The sequence below is a fragment of the Anolis carolinensis genome, chromosome 2, assembly GCF_035594765.1.
Source record: "Anolis carolinensis isolate JA03-04 chromosome 2, rAnoCar3.1.pri, whole genome shotgun sequence".
In the NCBI taxonomy this organism is placed as follows: Eukaryota; Metazoa; Chordata; class Lepidosauria; order Squamata; family Dactyloidae; genus Anolis; species Anolis carolinensis.
Window position 1 is genome coordinate 30,124,069 of NC_085842.1, and position 21,840 is coordinate 30,145,908.

Consider the following 21,840-nt stretch of genomic DNA (forward strand, 5'->3'; position numbering starts at 1 on the left):
CTGTTTTTGTCGTATACCTTCAAGTCTTTTCCAACATAGGGTGACCCTTGGGGCCCGTCCAGACAATATCTTTATCCCAGGACCTTCCGCTGTATCCATTGTATCATATTTTTTGTGCAGGAAGGAAGAAGTTGTGGCAAATTACACAGCTGAGCTCATCCATTTACCTAAAACCAAAAATGACCAGAAAGTCAACTTTAAAAAAAAATCTTTATTGTGGGTTTTCCATACATTTTGGTAAAAAAAAGAAAAGAAAAGGGAGAAATTGGGAAATGGGGATATTGTGGGGAGAGTCAAGAAATTAAAAAAGAAAAAGAAAAAAAGAAAAATTTAGAAGTAAAAATAAAATAATAAAAAGGTCTGGGTCTTCCCAGCTTCTTCCAGCGAGGTGTGTTTCATTTGTTGTTTCTTCTTTCTCAGTCTTCATTCACTTATATTCACTAGGGAGTATATCTAACTAGTATTTTATTTGGTGTATTATCTTTTTTCATATTTTTTATTTTTATTTTTCTCCTTTCTATTTATATAATTCTCTACTTGTTGCCAATCTGTCACTTTTCTTGGTTTTCCCTGCTGTTTAACCATTTTCATTTTTAAAAGTGGCTCTTTTGGACCACTATGATGTATCAAATAGATTGTTGTACCAGCTCAAGGCCATGACAAAAAGGTACAGGTGCAGTATGCAAAGAATTGTGCCCTTGAAGCAAACAGGAAACAAAAGATAACAAACCTAAGTGAGCTTTATGCTTACACAAAGAGCAAAAATTAATATGAATTATCGATAGTAACTAGGTGTGTGTGTGTCAAATTATTCCTTTCACTCTCCGTAGCAGATGACAATTTTATCGAGCTCTTTCTTTCTGATCGTTTTTGCAGACAAAGCAAAGAGCGCCATGTCATATATTACATAATCATTTGAGTCACTTAGGAAAAACTGTTCAGTTCTTACAAGAGAGTTGCCATTGTCTTTTATCAGCAGGGGTTTCAAATATCTTTCTCTTGGGCACTATAAAAAGGGCAGTTTAGCATGTAGTGCACAATGTCTTCCATCTGACACTGGCTACAGATGCAAAGTCTGTTTTCCAGTGGCACATTATGGTAACCATCTAACACTGGCCATTATAAATTAAGGATGGGAGTGGCAGTCAATGACTGCCACTATGGAGTGGCAGTCTCTGAATTAAACCAGCCCATGAAGTTTCTTCATCTGGCCTATGGAGATTCTCCTCTTGGGTCCCATTCCATGTCTGCTATGAGGCGAGTGTGCATGTTATGTTTTCTAGCAGAATAAGCTCATAGGCTTTTAAGCATGTCTTTCTAATAGAAAACAAGGTGCACAAATTTCCACTACATTATATTTCCCATCAGAATTGCTTAAAGATGTCAGAAACCTTGGAAGGTGGGAGGATTATTGGTGGTCTCAATGGAGGCAGCAGGTTTCTTGGTGATGGGTGGAGGTGCCATCTTGGAAGGTTCCAGGGGCCCCTGTGTTTGAGTGCATGCTAGCCATGCTTCCTGCATCTGGTAAAGAAACTTAATTCAAATACAGTTACAAAGATGTGTGCTAATTTATTTTTCAACACAGCTAAACACATGGCTACAAGAGCATGCTTAACATTTGGGGAAAGTGCTTTCTTTACACCATAGCGTTCAGAGTCTGTTAGTCCGCATGGTCACTGACTGGGGGATTCTGGCTGTTGGCGTCCAAAAAAGCTACCTTTCCAAGCTCAGTACATAACCTCCCCCTTAGTTGAAAGAAAATGTGAAATCCTAACACTCACAGAAAACCTCCATGAAATCATAATGATGTCGAGCACTGACCCCAACCCCACCCTTGTTGTGAGACTGGCTCTGTGGCAGAAAAGACCCGCGGAGAGCAGGAGCCCAGAGTCCAGCTGATCGGTTGATCAAAGGTTCAAAGGAGTGGAGAAGCCATGTAGCAGCTATCAGCGCCCTGGATACTTTCTATATTTAACCCTTTCCCCCTTTATTACAAAGTAATAATAATAAATGTACACTTCTGTGTGTTACCCTTACATTTGATTCTTTGTATCCTTTCTGCCACCTGTGCCTCTTCCTCTCCTTTTTACCTCTTGCTGCTTGCCCCAGAAACCGCCTGGCTATCACAGCCCCCATAGCCCTAAGAGCAGGGATTCCTCTCCTCTCCTCCCCAAAAATCAGAACTTCCTGTACCCTAAAACTAACCCCGAGTCAACTCTCACCCCCATGGGTACTCCGGCTTCCACGATTGGGTACCTCGATATCCACGGGACCCCTTTTGTGTGCAGTATGTATAATATTTTATGTCTTATAAACTTTTGGAGATATAAAGCCATACAGAAAGACTCCAGTAACATGTCACCAGCACCTCTTGACCCTGGAATTCCCTCCAGTGTTTTTCCTTATCATCACTTCAACAGTGGACTCAAGTATCCATTATAGGTACCTTTGACAAAGGCGACGATCCATATTCAATGCTAGGACCGGACTGTGGCACTGCTGGCTAGTAGCCAGCTGCAAGAAATCACTACTGACTGAGAGGTTATGAGTTCGAGCCAACCCGGGTCGGAGTAAGCTCCCTACCATTAATAGTCTAGCTTGCTGTTGACCTATGCAGCCAAAAGACAGTGGTATTTGCTGAGTAGGAAATGTAGGTACTGCTTTATGTGGGGAAGCTAATTTCACTAATTTATGACACCATAAAATCTCCAGCAGCGTGTGGAAGAATGAGGAAGTACTCCATCAAGGACTCGGTGTCACAAGTGGCGGCAGCTCCCCCGGAATCATGCATACCCTCATGAAGCCAGAAACTGGAATGTTAAATTGCCTCTGTGTCTGTGTCTATATGTGTCTGTCTATATATGTTGTATGTCTAATGGCATTGAATGTTTGCCATGTATATGTGCACTAGCTGTGCCCGGCCACGCGTTGCTGTGGCGAAGTCTGGTGGTGTGGGAAATAAAGTATTGAGGAATTGGTGGTCGTTAAGGTAAAGGGTAAAGGTTTTCCCCTGACATTAAGTACAGTCATGTCTGACTCTGGGGGTTGGTGCTCATCTCCATTTCTAAGCCGAAGAGCCGGCGTTGTCCGTAGACTCCTCCAAGGTCATGTGGGATGACTGCATGGAGCGGCGTTACCTTCCCGCCGGAGCAGTACCTATTGATGCACTCACATTTGCATGTTTTTGAACTTCTGGGTTGGCAGAAGCTGGAGCTAACAGTGGGGGCTCTCTCCGCTCCCCCAATTCAAACCTGCGGCCTTTCAGTCCAGAAGTTCAGCAGCTCAGCGCTTTAACATGCTGCGCCATCAGGGGATATTATTTCCTAAAGGTTGTGAATAAACAATATTTCTGAAAGGTTTTTTTTGTTTGTTGGAGGCAAGTATGAATGCTGCAATTAGGAAAAATGATTAGGATGTAATGGCCGTGCAGCTTTAAAGCCTGGCTGTTTCCTCCCTGAGTGAATTTTTTGTTGGGAGGTGTTAGCTGGCCCTGATTGTTTCCTGTTTGGAATTCCCTTGTTTTCAGAGTGGTGTTGTTTGCGATATTTTAGTGTTTTAAATTCATTGTGATATTTTAGTGGTAAATTTGTAAATACAGTACAGTAGAGTCTCACTTATCCAACATAAACGGGCCGGCAGAATGTTGGATAAGCGAATATGTTGGATAATAAGGAGGGATTAAGGATAAGCCTATTAAACATCAAATTAGGTTATGATTTCAAAAATTAAGGACCAAAACATCATGTTAGACAACAAATTTGGAAGAAAAAGTAGTTCAATACACAGTAATTCTATGTAGAAATTACTGTATTTATGAATTTAGCACCAAAATATCACGATATATTGAAAGCATTGACTACAAAAATGCGTTGGATAATCCAGAACATTGGATAAGCAAGTGTTGGATAAGTGAGACTCTACTGTAAATACTACATAGCATTACTGCGCATGGAACTACGTTTTCTGTCAAATTTGTTGTATAATATGATGTTTTGGTGCTTAATTTGTATAACCATTACCTAATTTGATGTTTAATTGGCTTTTCCTGAATCCCTTCTTATTATCTAACATATTCACTTATCCTGCCGGCCTGTTTACGTTGGATAAGTGAGACTCTACTCTATATTGATAATCTTATATTCTCTGCTTAGAACTGGATGATATGAGGCCCCTTCTTCACAGCTGTATAAAATGCCCACTGAAGTGGATTATATGGCAGTGTGGAGTCAAGATAATCCAGTGCAAAGCAGATAATATAAGATTATAAATGGGTTATATAGCTGTGTGGAAGGGACTTGAGTCTACACTGCCATATAATCCAGTGCAAATTAGATAATCTGTGGAAGAAATCTAAGTGAAGCCTAAGTCTGCCTGTCCCCTAACTGAAACCTGGCTGTCCCTTGGCTGGTTGCTAGGCAACCAAGTGGGCAGAGATTAGCCCTCTAAACTGGCAGCAATTGGATAAAAACAATTATTGCTCTCCCTGTAATTAGGACTTTATTTTTCTTTTCTTTTTGTTGTATCAACCCTGAGGCGTGGATGATGGGTTGTGTTGTCAAATTTTAAGGTTGGGGGGCCTGTACTTTTGTTGTTTTGTGAATTGCCGTGATGCCATCACTCTTTTATATATATAGATTGTGATCTGCCCAGAGTCCCCTTCAGGGTGAGAAGGGCGGAATATAAATACTGCAAATAAATAAATAATATATTGCCTTTATGTGATAAAGTATCCGGTTGATGACTTTGGATGTTAGGGCTCAGGAGTAGGTAACTGTTCGAGATTAGGGGCTATACTGGCTCTCCCAACATTACACCTTTGACTAGGAGTCCCCGATGGCGTAGTGGGTTAAAGCCTTGTGACTTGAAGGCAGGGTTGCTGACCTGAAGGCTGCCAGGTTCCAATCCAACCCGGGGAGAGCACGGATGAGCTCCCTCTATCATCTCCAGATCCATGCGATGACATGAGAGAAGCCTCCCACAAGGATGGTTAAAGCCATCAAAACATCCAGGCATTCCCTGGTCAACGTCCTTAAAGGTAAAAGTAAAGGTTTCCCCTGACGTTAAGTCCAGTCGTGACTGAATCTGGGGGTTGGTGCTCATCTCCATTTCTAAGCCGAAGAGCCGGTGTTGTCCATAGACACCTCCAAGGTCATGTGGCCGGCATGACTGCATGGAGCGCCGTTACCTTCCTGCCAGAGCAGTACCTATTGATCTACTCACATTTGCATGTTTTCAAACTGCTAGGTTGGCAGGAGCTGGGGCTAACAGCAGGCGCTCATTCCGCTTCCAGGATTTGAACCTGGGACCTTTTGGTCCGCAAGTTCAGAAGCTCAGCGCTTTAATGCACTGTGCCACCAGGGGCCCATTTGCAGATGGCCAATTCTCTCACACCAGAAGTGACTTGCAGTTTCTCAAGTCACTCCTGACACACACACAAAAAACCTTTGACATGGAAGCTAGAGGATTGTCCATATGCCTATGGAAGAAGCAGAGCACCACAAAAACCCACCATCTGTCCCAGTCAGATCTTACTTTCCATGAGACCGACACTCATGCACTGCAGTCAAATCAGGAGCAAACTCTGTATTTTAAAATATGCTGGATTAGACTGTTGTCTTTTGATCTGCCAACTCCACTTCTGCATCTGTCCAGGGACTTCCAAGTTGGCCAGTCTTGGTTTTCCCTCGGAGAAGACCCTCGCAGGGGGCCAGACAGTTGGAATTGCCTGATTTTTCTTCCCACAGGGATATTGTTGCTGTTGCTGGAGGAACATTAAAAGGGGTGGTGGTTCTCATGAAACTTTTCCTTGATTTAAGTTTTCTAGGAGGAGGCTGATGCTTCTTATAAAACTATTTTCACAGCGTGTGCTTTTCACCCACGTACTGATGGAGGTGGACATCAAATGGTTTATTTATGGTTATGGTTATTAAGCGGCAAAGAAATTCCACTATGACTATGTTCTGAGGAAGGCACGTTTTTATGGGCAGTTTATGGCTATCCATTTGTATTCAGATAACTTTGGCCCCTTCTACACTGCCATATAAAACCCAGATTAGCTGCTTTGAACTGGATTATATGGCAGTGTAGACTCACATAATCCAGTTCAAAGCAGATAATGTGGATTATCTGCTTTGGTAATCTGGTGTATATGGCAGTGTAGAAGGAGCCTTTGCTCAATTTCAATGGCATATAAATTCCAAGCAGCCTGTTTGCCTCTTACGGCCCATCCAGACTGCCCCAAAAACTGGGACCTGTCTCAGTTTTACCAAAAGTGTCCAAACGATGCCTCCGGTAAAACCGGATTAAAACCAGGGTTCTCCTGGAAACTGGATTTCTCTGTCTCGGAGCAATGGGTTCAAATTAAAGGAGTGGACATTCCACCTGAACATTAGGAAGAACCTCATGACCGTAAGAGCTGTTCAGCAGTGGAACTCTCTGCCTCGTTGTGTGGAGGAGGCTCTTCCTCGAAGGCTTTTGAACAGAGGCTGGATGGCCATTTGTCAGGGGTACTTTTCCTGTGTGGCAGGGGGTTGGACTAGATGGCCCATGTGATCTCTTCCAACTCTATGATTCTATGATTCTTGTACATGATATTTCAGATACACCAGGGCAAGAAAGACCTGGTCTTTTGGCACAAGCATTGGATTCAATGTCCTTCTGTTGTGGTTTTTCCTGAGATATGACAATTATGGATTCTCAGATCCGTTCAAGTCTTATTTTTCAAATATTGAATTGCAACAGAAGAAGACAGCAACCAGAAGGTTGGATGACTGCCTCATCCCCTTCCAAAATTAGATTGTGCCACATTTCTAACCTACTGCTTGGGGGAAAAAACCCAACATTTTAAGACTGTTGGATTTGAGGAGTGCATCTCTCTAGAGGTAGGTCAAACAATCCACAAACTCTGCTTGGGGCCCACACAAAGTCTTGTAGGCACAGTGTTCCAGAACAAGATGTTTGTTTACTGTTTAGCTACATACCTCAGCATTTAGATTGCAGTTGTCTGGTTCTTCCAGATTATACCCACAACTCCCAAAGAAGGCCACCAGGACCTCGGCCAAGTCTGCTGGGAGAAGAGAAGAGGGATCAATTTCCCCCCACAGCCCACTGTTCAGAGCCAGTTTGGGGGAAGGATTTTCCTAAACCCCGGGGCCCCTGGGAGCCATCATCCTTCAGCTATTGCACCAAAAATTCAACATGCCAATGAGAGTTGTCGACCTCAGATTCTGGGCTTTCTTTTCTTTTGTCCTTACAGGTATGTCTTCTGTTCAGATCACAGCGGGGTGTGAACTACATTGGGTGATGTCAAGATTACTGTTATTTTTTTGTGCAGTATTTTAGCAGAAATTTATTATTTTGTATAAAATTATCGCTTAGTTAAATAAACAGTAATACACAAATATTATTCAGAAACCTAGTTTACATATACTGTATCAATATACCTATGAGGCTAAAATTCTACCCTAATTTACTTTTGAAGTTTCTAGGGCTCGTCCCCATGTAAGCCGTTCTGAGTCCCCTTGGGGAGATGGAGGCGGGGTACAAAAATAAAGTTATACAGTAGAGTCTCACTTATCCAACATAAACGGGCCGGCAGAATGTTGAATAAGCAAATATGTTGGATAATAAGGAGGGATTAAGGAAAAGGCTATTAAATGTCAAATTAGGTTATGATTTTACAAATTAAGCACCAAAACATCATGTTATACAACAAATCTGACTGAAAAAGTAGTTCAATACTCAGTAATGCAATGTAGTAATTACTGTATTTATGAATTTAGCACCAAAATATGATGCATTGAAAACATTGACTACAAAAATGCATTGGATAATCCAGAACGTTGGATAAGCCAATGTTAGATAAGCGAGATTCTACTGTAATTATATTACTATTATTCTGGTGCACATATTCTTCAGCCAGAGCTGTCATTACTACCCCTTTCCAATGATGCTTCGAATCACATGGTTTTATCTGCAAGTTCTACAAGCACACACTGTTGTTTTCATTGCTTCTCATTTTTATAGTTGTTGATTTTGTCAAATTTTCCAACATTTCAGCTATAATATTGTAGCATGGCTTGGCACTGGATAATAGTGGTGACAACATAGTTACTGCGCTGAGTGATACCAACCACAATAGCATCACTGTCCTTATACATATACACAAAAACACCTGGGAAGTACTTTATTTCAAAAGCAAGGGAAGTTTGGATGGAATTTCTCTCTCTTTCCTTCCCTTCATTCATCTCTCTTCTCTGTTCTTACACAAATAAAATACTGTAATGTAATTTAGGTTAGTGCTACCCTTGTTTTCCTGCACCACCAAGTGTGGGGTAACCAGGATGGCAGAACTGGTCTATGTCAACAGCCGGGTCATTTCCAAATCAGAACCAGCCCGGCTGTTCATTGCCCCAAAGTACAGGGCTGCTCCACAGCTTCAGATAGCTCTGTGTGCCTTGTAAATGCCATGCAGACAATTCTGGCCTGCTTTGGGTTAAAGTGCTGTGTAGATATGCCCAAAATCAATTCTGTGAAGCCTCTTCAATTTTACTGAACAGGGCTCTGTTGTGACCCAGCAGAGAACTATCTCTCTGTGTTTAAAATGATCTGAATCATACAGATGGTTCAGCACACAGATTGACAATTGCTTGCTGAGATTGAGTTATGACCATATGACACTGATTTGCCACCCAAGGCATTGGCTCCCAATCTGTGTGTGGCCCCAATTGACAGTGCATAACTTGATCCTTAAATCCCATCCAAAACTTAGATCATGGTACAGGTTGAGTATATTTTATTTGAAATGCTGAGTCCATAAATATTTTCTTTTAATTTTAATAATAAATTTAATAATAATAATAATAATAATAATAATAATAATAATAATAATAATAATAATAAGCTCCCCTTGGCACACATCAGTTGTAAAAGAAAAGCAGTCCTTTTCTGAATTCTGTTTAGTCCCTCAAAGTAACATCATCATTATCTCATCATCATCATCATCACATTATTATTATTAAAGCCGTTAGGGACAGTTTCTTGGGTATTGTACTCTGCTTTTTGTATTTTTTTTCATCCTCAGCCCCCTCCCCTTCTTCTTTTTTTACACAAGCGTTAGCAAAATCTACAGTTAATACCACAGCCCAACCAAATTTTTTTCTTGGTTTCTTTGTTTTTAGGCCTGTTCCTGGGGTTATTTGGGATACTGATTTGGAAAATTGCATCAGATAGACCACATTCAGCTCTAGATGAGAAAATATGCTTTTTTGTGGGTGAGAAGATGGCGACTACTAGATGGCATATGTTCTGTATCAGAAACTATAGCTGATGTGGTCTATCCAATGCAATTTTCTGAATCAGAACCCCAAATAACCAAACCAAATCTAAAGTTGACCAAAACTCCTTTTTTTCATAACCCTTTTGGTATTGATGTTGGAGAGTGGTCCCTGGTCAAAGTGGTCCCTGGTCAGAAAAAGGTTGAGAACCACTGATCTAAAAGAAACACTGCATCCATCTACTCTCTCTGTGCTGGTTCCACTTCTTGCCTTTTAAAGTATTTGGGTGGAGAATTGACAGTGGTGACCAGGAGTGAGTGGACCCTCTCTGCTGAATGAACCTTGACTTACCCATGGGTCATATCAAAATCCACAAAACCTTCTTCAACATGTAGCGACTAATACATGAGTATATATGGTTTTGTTTTCTTTTGTTTTTAAAGAATGGCAAAAAGGAGGCTGCCATTTGTTCACAGATGAAGAAGCATTCTTGGGATCCATTGTGAGCATTAGGGTTGGGCTCGAATCCTGTTTCATCTGTTTCATTTGTGGTTTTGTACCGTTTCATCTATTCAGATTGCACAGAACGGTACAACCCCACAGGAACAAAAGAAACAGTTAAACGACTTTTGTAAAATGTAGCCATTTGGTCGGCTGATTTTCGTCGCTTGGTTGTAGGCCCTGGCTCACAGGGCCTTCAGCCAAGCACCGGGCGCTCGATGCTTGTAGGCTCTGCCTGCGTGGCCGATGAGCATCGAGCACTTAATGTCTTGTAGGCCTGGCATGCAGGGCCTACAGTCGAGTGCCGAACGCTCAATTGTAGGCCCTGCAAGCCAAGCCTATGAGCCATTGAGCATTTGATGGCTTCTGTGCCCGGCTCGCAGGGCCTACAGTCAAGCACTGAATGTTTGATACTCATAGGCCTAGGAGCCATTGAGCACTCGATGCTCGTAGGCCAGGCTCACAGGGCCTGCCACTTTGTAGCCCAAGGCCTGATTTTTTTTTTTGGTTTTTTTGGACCTTGGATGAAAAACCCATTCATATAGGCGCCCATTTCTGTCAGTGGAGGACGGAAACGGAAATGGGGCTATACAAATGGAACAAACAAAAACGGTAAATATTTTCATACAAATGCACAACCTATACAAAATGTCATGACATTACATTCTTTCTCTTTTGCTCTCATTTCCCCACTTCCCTTTCTCTCTGCAGGACAAAGGCTCAGGTACAGGATGGAAGGCTGTACCAACAGCCTCGCTGACTGTACTAGACAAAGTGCACACAGGGTTGGCTATCGGGTGACTGTCATCTGCTGTGAAACGGATATGTGCAACCACTGGGACCACGACCATTAACGTAAAAGAAAAAAACAGGTGCAAATCAAGACTCTCATGGTTCTTTGCAATTTGGCAAGCTCAAAAGAATGGAAGTGAAGTAGTAGTGTGCGGGTCTGCACGTGTTCGTGAGTGTGTGCATCTCTGTGTTAGGAATGATTGACTGTACAAGTTTTCTTTTTGTCATATTTGTCTTTTCTTCAATGGTACATTGGTTTTGGCCTAAATTAATATCAGTTTGAGAACATGATAAAGTTTGTCTTATGAAATGTCACCCCCTCAAATGACATGCATTTTGTTATGTGTGTTATGTGTCTTTACAATTACACATGTTGCACACACTTTTTCTAGTTTGTATACTCTCTGCAAGCATTTCCTGAATATAACGTATTCCTGTGACAATTTAAGAGCTGGATTTCTCTTTAATACCTGTACTTTGAGATAAAGTATTTAAGTTGCAAAATGGATGGCACAGTTTTGAACAGCGGGCATTATTGTTTTGTAAAGCTGAATCAAGTTCATTAGACCTGACAAAATTACTTGAATTAGTCTATTCAACTTTTCAGTAGGCCAAACGTTTTATTTCTGAGTGTGTCGTTCTTACGTTAAAAAATTAGTCCATCCTTCTCACAAAAACAAGAATTTTCATCCATCTCTGTCCCATGGTGCATCTGAGGAAGGTTACAAAGTCTGGGAGACCCTTTGTCCTACTGAAGGTATATTGCATTATTTGAAAATGCCAGATCTAGAATAGAAAATTACACCTCTTATTAAGCTATTCTCACAGCATGTGCTTTTCACCCACTTATTGAAGGAGATGGACATCAAATGGTTTGTTTATGGCTATGGTTATTAACAGAGCCGGCCCTAGGTATTTTTCAAGTGTAGGCGAACAGAATTTTGGTGCCCCCCCCCAAAAAAAACCAATCATTGAAAAATAAAAACATTGGATAAGTGAAAATGTTGGATAATAAGGAGGGATTAAGGAAAAGCCTATTAAACATCAAATTACATTAAGATTTTACAAATTAAGCACCAAAACATCATGTTTTACAACAAATCAACAAAAAAGCAGTCTCAACTGTGCCCCCGTATGTTTTGCTCCCCAAGCGACCGCTTAATTGGCCTCATATTTGGACCGGCTCAGGTTATTAATCAGCAAAGAAATTCTACCATGACTATGTTCTGAGGAAAGCATGTTTTTGTGGGCAGTTCATGGCTATCAATTTGAATACAGATAACTTTGGCCCCTTCTATACTGCCATATAAAACCCAGATTATTTGCTTTGAATTGGATTATATGGCAATGTGAAGTATCTGCTTTGGTAATCTGGATTATACAGCAGTGTAGAAGGAGCCTTTGTTTGAAGCTCAGTTTCAATGGCATATAAATTCCAAACAGCCTGATTGCCTCTTCTTAGGGCCCATCCAGACAGGCTCAAAAACCGGGAGCTGACTCAATTTTACCGAAGGTGTCCAAACGACGCCTCCGGTAAAACCGAATTCATAATAATAACAAAAATAATATATTTTATTAATATTCCTCTCTATTCTTCTGGAAACCTGATTTCTGCTTCTCAGAGCAATGGGTTAAAATTACAGGAGAGGAGATGCCACCTGAACATTAGGAAGAACCTCATGACCGTAAGAGCTGTTCAGCAGTGGAACTCTCTGGCTCGGTGTGTGGAGACGCTGCTTCCTTGCCGGTATTCTAGCAGAGGCTGGATGGCCATCTGCCAGGGGTACTTTGTGCTTTTCCTGCATGGCAGGGGGTTGGATTAGATGTCCCATGTCATCTCTTCCAACTCTAAGATTCTATGATTTTTGTACATGATATTTCAGATTGACTAGGGCAAGGTAAGACCTAGTATTTTGGCAAAAGAACTGAACCACCCTGAGTCCCCTTCGGTTTTGAGAAGGTCGGTATATAAATACCGCAAATAATAAATAAGTAAACAAATATGTGTCCTTTTGTCGTTTTTTCTGAGATATGACAATTTTAGATTCTCAGATCCGGTCAAGTCTTATTTTTGAAATATTTAATTGCAACAGAAGAAGACAAAAAGCAGAAGTTTGGATGACTCCCCCCCCCCCAAAAAAAAATTAGATTGTGCCTACTATCTAACCTACTGCTTGGAAAAAACATTTTAAGACTGTCGGATTTGAGCAGTGCATCTCTCCAGAGGTAGGACAAAGCAACCCACATATCTCTGCTTGGGGCCCACACAAAGTCTTGTAGGCACAATGTTCCAGAAGAAGGTGTTTGTTTAATGTTTAGCTACACACCTGGGCATCTAGATTGCAGTCGTCTGCTTTTTCCAGATTATACCCACAACTCCCAAAGAAGGCAACTAGGACCTCAACCAAGTCTACTGGGAGAAGAGAAGAGGGATCAATTTCGCCCAACAGCCCATTGCTCAGAGCCAGTTTGCGGGAAGGATTTTCCTAAACCCCGGGGCCCCTGGGAGCCATCATCCTTCAGCTATTGCACCAAAAATTCAACATGCCAACGAGAGTTGTCGACCTCAGATTCTGGGCTTTCTTTTCTTTTGTCCTTACAGGTATGTCTTCTGTTCAGATCACAGCGGGGTGTGAACTACATTGGGTGATGTCAATATTATTGTTATTTTGTGCAGTATTTTAGCAGAAATTTATTATTTTGTATAAAATTACCCCTTAGTTAAAAAAACAGTAGCACACAAACATTATTCAGAAGCCCAGTTTACATATACTGTATCAATATACCTATGAGGTTAAAATTCGACACTAATTTACTTTTGAACCTTTTGGTCCACCTGTACTCCAGCCAGAGCTGTCATTACTACCCCTTTCCAATGATGCTTCAAACCACTTGGTTTTGTCCGCAAGTGCTACAAGCGCACACTGTTGTTTTCATTACGTCTCATTTTTTTATCGTTCCTGATTTTGACAAATTTTCCAGCATTTCAGCTATAATATTGTAGTATGGTTTGGCATGGGATAATAGTGGTGACATCGTGGTTACTGCGCTGAGTGACACCAACCACACTGGCATCACTGTCCATACACACACACACACGCACACACAACACATGAGATGAATTTTATTTCAAAAGCAAGAGATATTTGGATGGAATTTCTCTTCCCTTCATTCATGTCTCCTCTCTGTCCTTCTTTCTTCCCACTCCCCATTATAGAGCTTAACAGAACTTGAATCATTGCTTTTAAAAAATTCAACCAGCCTTCCATATTCACAAACCGTAGTTTGGAGATACAGTAGGATATGCTCCCAGATTTTGTGTAGATTTTTTTGTGTCAGGAGCAACTTGAGAAACTGCAAGTTGCTTCTCGTGTGACAGATACAATAGAGTCTTACTTATCCAATACTCGTTTATCCAACATTCTGGATTATCCAATGCATTTTTGTAGTCAATGTTTTCAATACATCATGATATTTTGGTGCTAAATTCATAAATGCAGTAATTACTACATAGCATTACTGCATATTGAACTACTTTTTCTGTCAAATTTGTTGTATAACATGATGTTTTGGTACTTAATTTTTAAAATCATAAATAATTTGATGTTTAATAGGCTTTTCCTTAATCCCTCATTATCCAACATATTCGCTTATCCAAAATTCTGCTGGCCAGTTTATGTTGGATAAGTGAGACTCTACTGTAATAGCGAATCCTTTTAACTTCAATAGGACAAACAACAAAGTATAGCTTGTACAGGAAAGCCTAAGTGAAAACATGAAACCATGAATAAGTGAAACCACAAAGATTGTTTCTGCACGTGTAGGGGTTGTACTACATTTAAAAAAACAAAAACCATTTTATACAAGAGACAAAATTTTACATCATGGTATGTATTCGGACTTATGGATTTGGGTTTCCAGGAGGTCCTGGAACTAAATTCCAGGGGACATCAAGAGTCCACTATTTTTTATGTTTCTTTCTTTAAAAAAAACCCCAGTGCTGTTAGGCAATATGAAATTTTTAAGTAATTTGATTACTTACTGTATAAGATAATTATGTTTTAATTGCACGTAATTTCTTAAAATATTATTTATTATTTATTTCCCACACTTATATCCTGCCTTTCTCACTCCAAAGGGGACTCAGGGCAGCCTCACAACGGACAGCAATTCGATGCCAAACATACAATTACAAAAATAACAGTTATAATTCAAAACAAGTATTAAAACATCAGTTACTAGAAATATCAATTATGATCATGCAAGTTCAAAATCATACTCAAAGGTCTGTCCATTAGTCAAACATGTTAAATTATTCTCATTATTGCACTGCTACAGTTACTGCTGGAATGCTTGGTCCTGCAACCATGTCTTAAGTTTTTTCCTGGAAGACTGGATGGAGGGGACTCTTCTGATTTCATTGGGGAGGGAGTTCCACAGACGAGGGGCCACCACTGAGAAGGCCCTGTCTCATCCCCACCAATCACGCTTGTGAAGGTGGATGGACCGAGAGCAGGGTTTCCGCCTATGATCTTAACCTCTGAGGTGGATCATAGAGGGAGATACGTTCGGACAGGTAAGCTGGGCCAGAACAATTTAGGCTTTATAAGCTAAAGCCAGCACTTTGAATTGTGCTCGGTAGCAGACTAGCAGCCAGTAGAGCTGATGTAACAGGGTGGTTGTGTGTTCCTTGTACATAAGATTGAAAAGAGAACAGAGTGAAATGTAGATTTTTTTTTTTGGTACAAATTCCATTAAAAGTGCATTAAAATATCCTTAAGAATCAACTTGGAAAAGTAACTGGAAAACATTATTCCTTACACAAATAAAGTACTGTAATGTAATTTAGGTTAGTGCCACCCTTGTTTTCCTGCACCACCAAGTGTGGGGAAACCAGGGTGGCAGAACTAGCCAACGTGAACAGCGGGGTCATTTCCGAATCAGAACCGGTCAAGCTTTTTCACATTACCCCAAAGTATAGGGCTGCTCCACAGTTTTAGGTAACTCCGTGTGTCTTGTAAAAGCCACAGAGACAATTCTGGCCTGCTTTGGGTTAAACTGTCCATGTAGCTATGTCCCAAGTCAATTCTGTGAAGCCAATTAGCAGCGCTTTGCCAGTGATCATGGTCTTTTGGGTTTCAGATCTCTTTTTCCCCTAATGCAGCACAAGCCCTGAAGTGCCATTACTGTCTACGGGAGACTCCAACTCAAGGCTGTCAATGCAGAGTGAATGTATGTTTCCCAAGAGAGAACCAAGTATGCATTGCAATCACTGTCCTCCATGGTGAGCTGACATTTATGTGGAATGATTGTGGCAACTACTACTGTGCTTTACTTTTTATATATTTTTTCTCTTCAGTTTTATTTAACAGGACTCTGTTGTGATCCAGCAGAGATCTTATCTCTCTGTGTTTAAAAATGATCTGAATCATTCAGCATTCAGCGCACATATTGACAATTGCTTGCTGAGATTGAGTTATGACCATATGACACTAATTTGCCACCCAATACATTGGCTCCCAGTCTGTGTGTGGCCTCAATTGACAGTGCATAGCTTGATCCTTAAATCCCATTCAAAACTTAGATCGTGGCACAGGTTGAGCACATTTTATTTGAAATGCTGGGTCCATAAGTACTTTTTATTTCATTTTTCCAGATTTTGGAATAAGTGTATATCTGTATCTATGTCACATAATGTGTGTATATAATGAAGTCTAAATATGACATTTGTTTGTTTTCTACATACCTTATACATAATCTGAAGTTGATTTTATACAATCTTTTAACTAATTTTATATACAGTGAACTTTCTGAAAACAAAAGTGTCACTATCTCAGTCAGTCTGGTAGACAATTTTGAATTTTGGAGTAATCAGATTTTGACATTTCTGGATGCTCAACCTGTAGTAAAAAGATTCCATGACTCCAGATGTATTTGTGGAGATAATTTCCTGTCCCAGGATCCCCAGGGAAGGTGTAGCAGGCAACTCCTCAAAAGAAATAAGAAACCTCCAAATTCCCACGTGTATGTTTTTAAGGATGATTATGTGAAACAAGAAACAGGCTTATTTTAGAGAAATATTACATTAGTTAGGAGAATTCAGCCCTCTATGTTCACTGAGGTTAAGAGCAAGGGAGCCTGTGAAAGTGAAAGCCCACAAATAAAAATACATTTTCTTTTACCTGAGATAACACCTCTCTTGGGACCTTATCACGTTATCTTTGGGATTCGCCACGTATTATGGCAAATCCATAGGGTCTTGTCGGGGGACGTGGGGAACCTGTTGCCCCATGCCCCGCATTGCCCAAATTATCTGGGACCCCATCCTATGGGGTGAAGTGTCTGCCACCCGGCTTCCCCCTGTTGTTTTAAAGGCAGTGCCGCAGTGGCAGTGCACACCACTTGCTCTGCCCTTTCGCCACGGAGCCTGGCCAGAAGTACATGTGTGTCGTGTAATGGGCTCTGTGGTGAAGGGGTGTACAATGGGCAAAGTAGCCTGTCTCATGAGGTCGTAGGTATTTCTAGGTCTTCTAGCAACACTCCATAGCTGTGGTTCTCAATCTTCCTAATGCCGTGACCCCTTAATAAAGTTCCTCATGTTGTGGTGATCCCCAACCATAAAATTATTTTCATTGCTACTCCATAACTGTGATTTTGCTACTTTTATTAATTGTAATGTAAATATCTGATATGAAGGATGGATTTTCATTCACTGGACCAAATTTGGCACTAAAACTGATATGCCCAAATTAGAGCATTGGCGGGGTTGGGGAGAAGGTTGATTTTGTCATTTGGGAGTTGTAGTTGCTAGGATTTGTAGTTAAACTACAATCAAAGAGCCCCTTGAACCTCACCAATGATAGAATTGGGCCAAAATTCCCACACATAACCCTCATGACCAACAGAAAATACTGGAGGGATTTGGGAGATATTGACAGTGATTTAGGGGAAATGTAGTTCACCTACCTCCGGAGAGTACTGTCAACCTAAACGTCTATGGATCTAGACCAAATTTGGCACAAATAGCCTTCCAGTATTTGCTGTTGTTCATGGTGCAGTTTGGTGCAGATCCATTGTGGATTCAGAGTGCTCTTTGATTGTAGGTTAACTATAAATCCCAGAAACAACAATTCCCAAATGACAAAATCAATCCTTCCAATCCCACCAGCCTCACATGCTGTCCCTCGTCCATGCATGCACACCATGCTGCCATGTGCCGAGCATGCCTGCTCTCCCCTCCCCACTTGGAGTCTCAGAAACAGCCCCCCCCTTGGCCAGCCAATCACAGCAGGAGGAGGGCTTTTGGTGGGAGGATTCAACATCTGTTTTCAAAAAGGAAGAGAAGGACAAGCAGAGATCTTCAGCCTTCTCTGCCAAAGGGTTTCCTAAGATCACCAGAAATAAGTGTTTTCTGATGGTTTTTTGGCAACCCCTCTGACACACCCTTGCGAACCCCCCAGGAGTCCCAACCCCCAGGTTGAGAAATGCTGCTCTATAATATAGTAATAATAATAAATCTTTATTTGTATTCTGCTTTTCTCCCTAAACGGAACCCAAAGTGGCTCCCACCAATAATATTTAAAAACAATACAAGACTACATACATACCCTGTTTCCCCTAAAATAAGGCATCCCCAGAAAATAAGACCTAGTAGAGGTTTTGCTGAATTGCTAAATATAAGGCCTCCCCCGAAAGTAAGACCTAGACAAGTTTTTATTTGGAAGCATGCCCGCTGAACAGAACACCAGAGCATGCAGGATCAGGAAATGTACGTACCATAGAGTGTTGTACATGGAAATAATGGTAGTAACAAGAAATTCTTGATAGGATTCAGTTTGTCTGGTTATGCTGGTTTGTGAAAAAAACTACTGTGCAGTATATAATAAATGTTCTCTTTTTTTTTGTTCAACAATAAATGTGAATTCTTCTTCATAGAAAAATAAGTCATCCCTTGAAAATAAGATCTAGCACATCTTTGGGAGCAAAAATTAATATAAGACACTGTCTTATTTTTGGGGAAACACAGTATGTAAAACAAAAAAGTATAAAAACAATTTAAAATAGAAATATGTAAACATACTTTAAAACAGTTACGGTACCACTATAATTGCTATGCTATGGAATCCTGGGAGTTGTGCTGCTGCCTCACTAAACTACAGATCACATAATTCCATTGCATTGAGACACAGCAATTACATTTGTGTCATACTGCATTGATTCTACAATCTAAATGGATTCTATGATTTTTTAAAATAAATGTGTAGTAGAACAGCACAAATTTCAAGAGTATTTTTTCCATGTTTTTTGCTGGCTTTGAGATACACTGCCCTATAATGCAGTTTATGCTCATATAATGCAGTTTAACTGTATTGAACTGCATTGTATGAGTCTGAACAGTGGCCATATGAGGCATTATAGGGCAGTGTAGATGATGCCCTGCTTCCTCTATTCACTAGTATTGTGATATATTATTGGAGCCCCCAATATGTACTCATGTAGAAGTGAAAAATGAACCCAAAAATCTGGGATGAATTATCCATGGGTCCATGTGAGTGCTGTACCTGAACTCTTATAAAAACAAGGACCATCCCCTTCTCTAAGTAGAGTGACAAAAGGACATTGCTAAGTTCATCCCAGGAGAATCTAAAAGAGACACTGAATCCATCTACTTTCTCTGTGTTGGTGCCACTTCTGGCCTTTTAAAGTATCTGGGTGGGGAATTGACAGTGGTGGCCAGGAGTGACAGGACCCTCACTGCTGAATGACCCTCGACTTATCTATGAGTCATATCAAAATCCACAAATCTTTATTCAACATGTAGCAACTAATACATGAGTATATATGGGTTTTAAAAAAAAGAATGACAAAAAGGAGGCTGCCATTTGTTCACAGATGAAGAAGCATTATTGGCATCCATTGTGGGCATATACTAAGTGTCACTCATTACATTACATTCTTTTTCTTTTGCTCTCATTTCCCCACTTCCCTTTCTCTCTGCAGGACAAACGCTCAGGTACAGAATGGAAGGCTGTACCAACAGCCTCGCTGACTGTACTATACAAATGAGACACAGGGTTGGCTATCGGGTGACTGTCATGTGCTGTCAAACTGATATGTGCAACCACTGGGACAATGATCATTAACTTAAAAGAAAAATAAGATGCAAATCAGGACTCTCACAGTTCTCTGCAATGTGGCAAGCTCAAAAGATTGGAAGTGAAGTAGAAGTGGGGGGGTCTGCATGTGCTCCTGAGTGTGGGCATCTCTGTGTTAGGAATGATTGAATGTACAAGTTTTCTTTTTGCCATATTTCTCATTTCTTCGATAGTGCATTTGTTTTGGTCTACATTAATATCAGTTTGAGAACATGATAAAGTTTGTCCTATGAAAAGTCACCCCCTCAAATGACATGCATTTTACACATTTTGAACACGCCTTTTCCAGTTTGTACACAGAGTGAGACGTATATTGGACTTGGTTTTCTATCAGGAATGGGAAGAAGGTGACGGTGTGGAGAAGCTGACCATTGCTCCATTGCCACGGACCAACCATCATTTGGTTAAATTTTGACTCATTGCACCCCTAACCTCTGCAGGGGTGAAGGACCAATTAAAATGGTCCACCCCAGGAAGCTTACGGCTCCAAAAGGATTCCTGACGGCTCTTGGGGAATCTCCCGCCCCCTCGGTAATTGATTCAGCTGATGCTGTGGTCACTCTCTGGAAGAGGGAGATGACTGTCACTCTCTGGAATAGGCAGCAGGTGGAAAGGAGTACTAGAGTTGAACTTCATTGACATCACCCCTTCGGGGTGAGAAGGGAGGAGTATAAATACTGTAAATAAATAAATAAATAAATACACGTGGTGTTTATCTCACAGAAAATCAGATTGGGCATAGAACTGAAACAGCCTTGGTCGCCTTAGTAGATGATCTACGCCGGGAACTGGGCAGGGGGAGTGTGTCCCTGTTGGTTCTCTTGGACCTCTCGGAGGCCTTCGATACTGTAGACCACAGTATCTTTCTGGGATGCCTCACGGGAAAGGGGCTTGGGGGCACTGCTTTGCAGTGGCTCTGGTCCTTCCTGGAGGACCATTCCCAGAAAATGTTGTTGGAAGACACATACTCAGTCCCGCAGCCATTGAACTGTTAAGGACAAAGATATGCCAATGCACAAAAACACACACACACATATATAGCAGAGTTTCAGAAATGTTCCTTCAGTTGCCCAAAAAAATCTACTCTCCCTTAAAACATCTTTATTTAAATCATGCTCTCAAGAGACAAAAATAAGGTAGATGTCTTTAAAAGTGACGTAGTTGGTTTACTCACAAACTTCATGTATTCTGCATACAGGTACTTTGCACATCAGTCCGGTTACAGATAGAATTTGAAGTAGTTTTTCCGTGCAGATAACACAGAGCATCTTTCTTAGAATCTTAGCAATCCAAAGTCCAAAGCATCTCTCTGTTCTGAGAGTCTAATAGAGTTTCATGAAGTCCGAACTCTAAAGCATTCTGTTTCTACAGGCATCTAAACTGCACTGTTTCTACTTGCTTGAAGTTTTTGGAGAATTGTGATCTGAAAGCATACTGTTTCTAAAATGGAGTCTGAGTCCTGAACAATCCCAGATATGATCACCTGGCCTGCAACCTTTCTCACAACATAGAGTTAAGGAAAACTGCATAACAATACGCACCTATACAGTACAATAAGCAATTCAAATTATATACATAACAAATAACTAGCGGAGGCTTGAAGAAGGTTGCTGTTTCTAACTGGTCACCCAATGACCAATGCTCAGACTGTTACCCTCTCAGGAATGTCAGTGATTGACTCATAATTATTCAAAGTGTTTCAAGGCTAATTAGGGGAAAGGAGCTTGATCTTCCTTGTCTCAGCCCAGCACTTAATAGGGACCTGAACCATGAGGGAATGCCAGTTCCAGCTATTATTTATTTTATTTATTTCCAGAATTTATACCCCGCCCTTCTCACCCGGGGGGACTCAGGGCGGCTTACACAGTTGGCAACATTTAATGCCAAGAACATAATAATAAAACAAAAAACAGTACATATAATCAATTAAAACTATAAAAAATACATCATTAAAATACATTATAAAAATTAAAACATAAGTAAATTAGATCCTACTGACAGGATGATGTGTTTGTCAGTCATCCCAGTTTCAAAGGCAGGAAAAAGAAGTCATGCCCATGTCCCATGATAATAGTTATACCCAAGCTACTCTCACTTTCATTTTACATTTTACATTT

General features: G+C 40.8%; 1 protein-coding gene across 1 annotated transcript; it reads left to right on the forward strand.

The window, feature by feature from the left end:
• Nucleotides 1–12,757: 12,757 nt before the first annotated feature.
• On the forward strand, nt 12,758–20,515 carry LOC134295961 (lymphocyte antigen 6 complex locus protein G5b-like). Its single transcript, XM_062969568.1, has 3 exons — nt 12,758–13,170; nt 15,733–15,852; nt 19,569–20,515. Exons 1-3 carry the CDS (start codon nt 13,113–13,115, stop codon nt 19,709–19,711), a joined length of 321 nt encoding a protein of 106 aa, XP_062825638.1. The 5' UTR covers nt 12,758–13,112; the 3' UTR covers nt 19,712–20,515.
• The last annotated feature ends 1,325 nt before the right edge of the window (nt 20,516–21,840 follow it).

Excerpts from the sequence above, each read along its gene's own strand:
- LOC134295961 (XM_062969568.1), top strand. The coding sequence starts at position 13,113 with ATGCCAACGAGAGTTGTCGACCTCAGATTCTGGGCTTTCTTTTCTTTT. Across the intron at positions 13,171-15,732 it reads CTTTTCTTTTGTCCTTACAG|CACAAGCCCTGAAGTGCCAT; the intron begins GTATGTCTTCTG and ends CCCCTAATGCAG. Across the intron at positions 15,853-19,568 it reads TGCAATCACTGTCCTCCATG|GACAAACGCTCAGGTACAGA; the intron begins GTGAGCTGACAT and ends TTCTCTCTGCAG.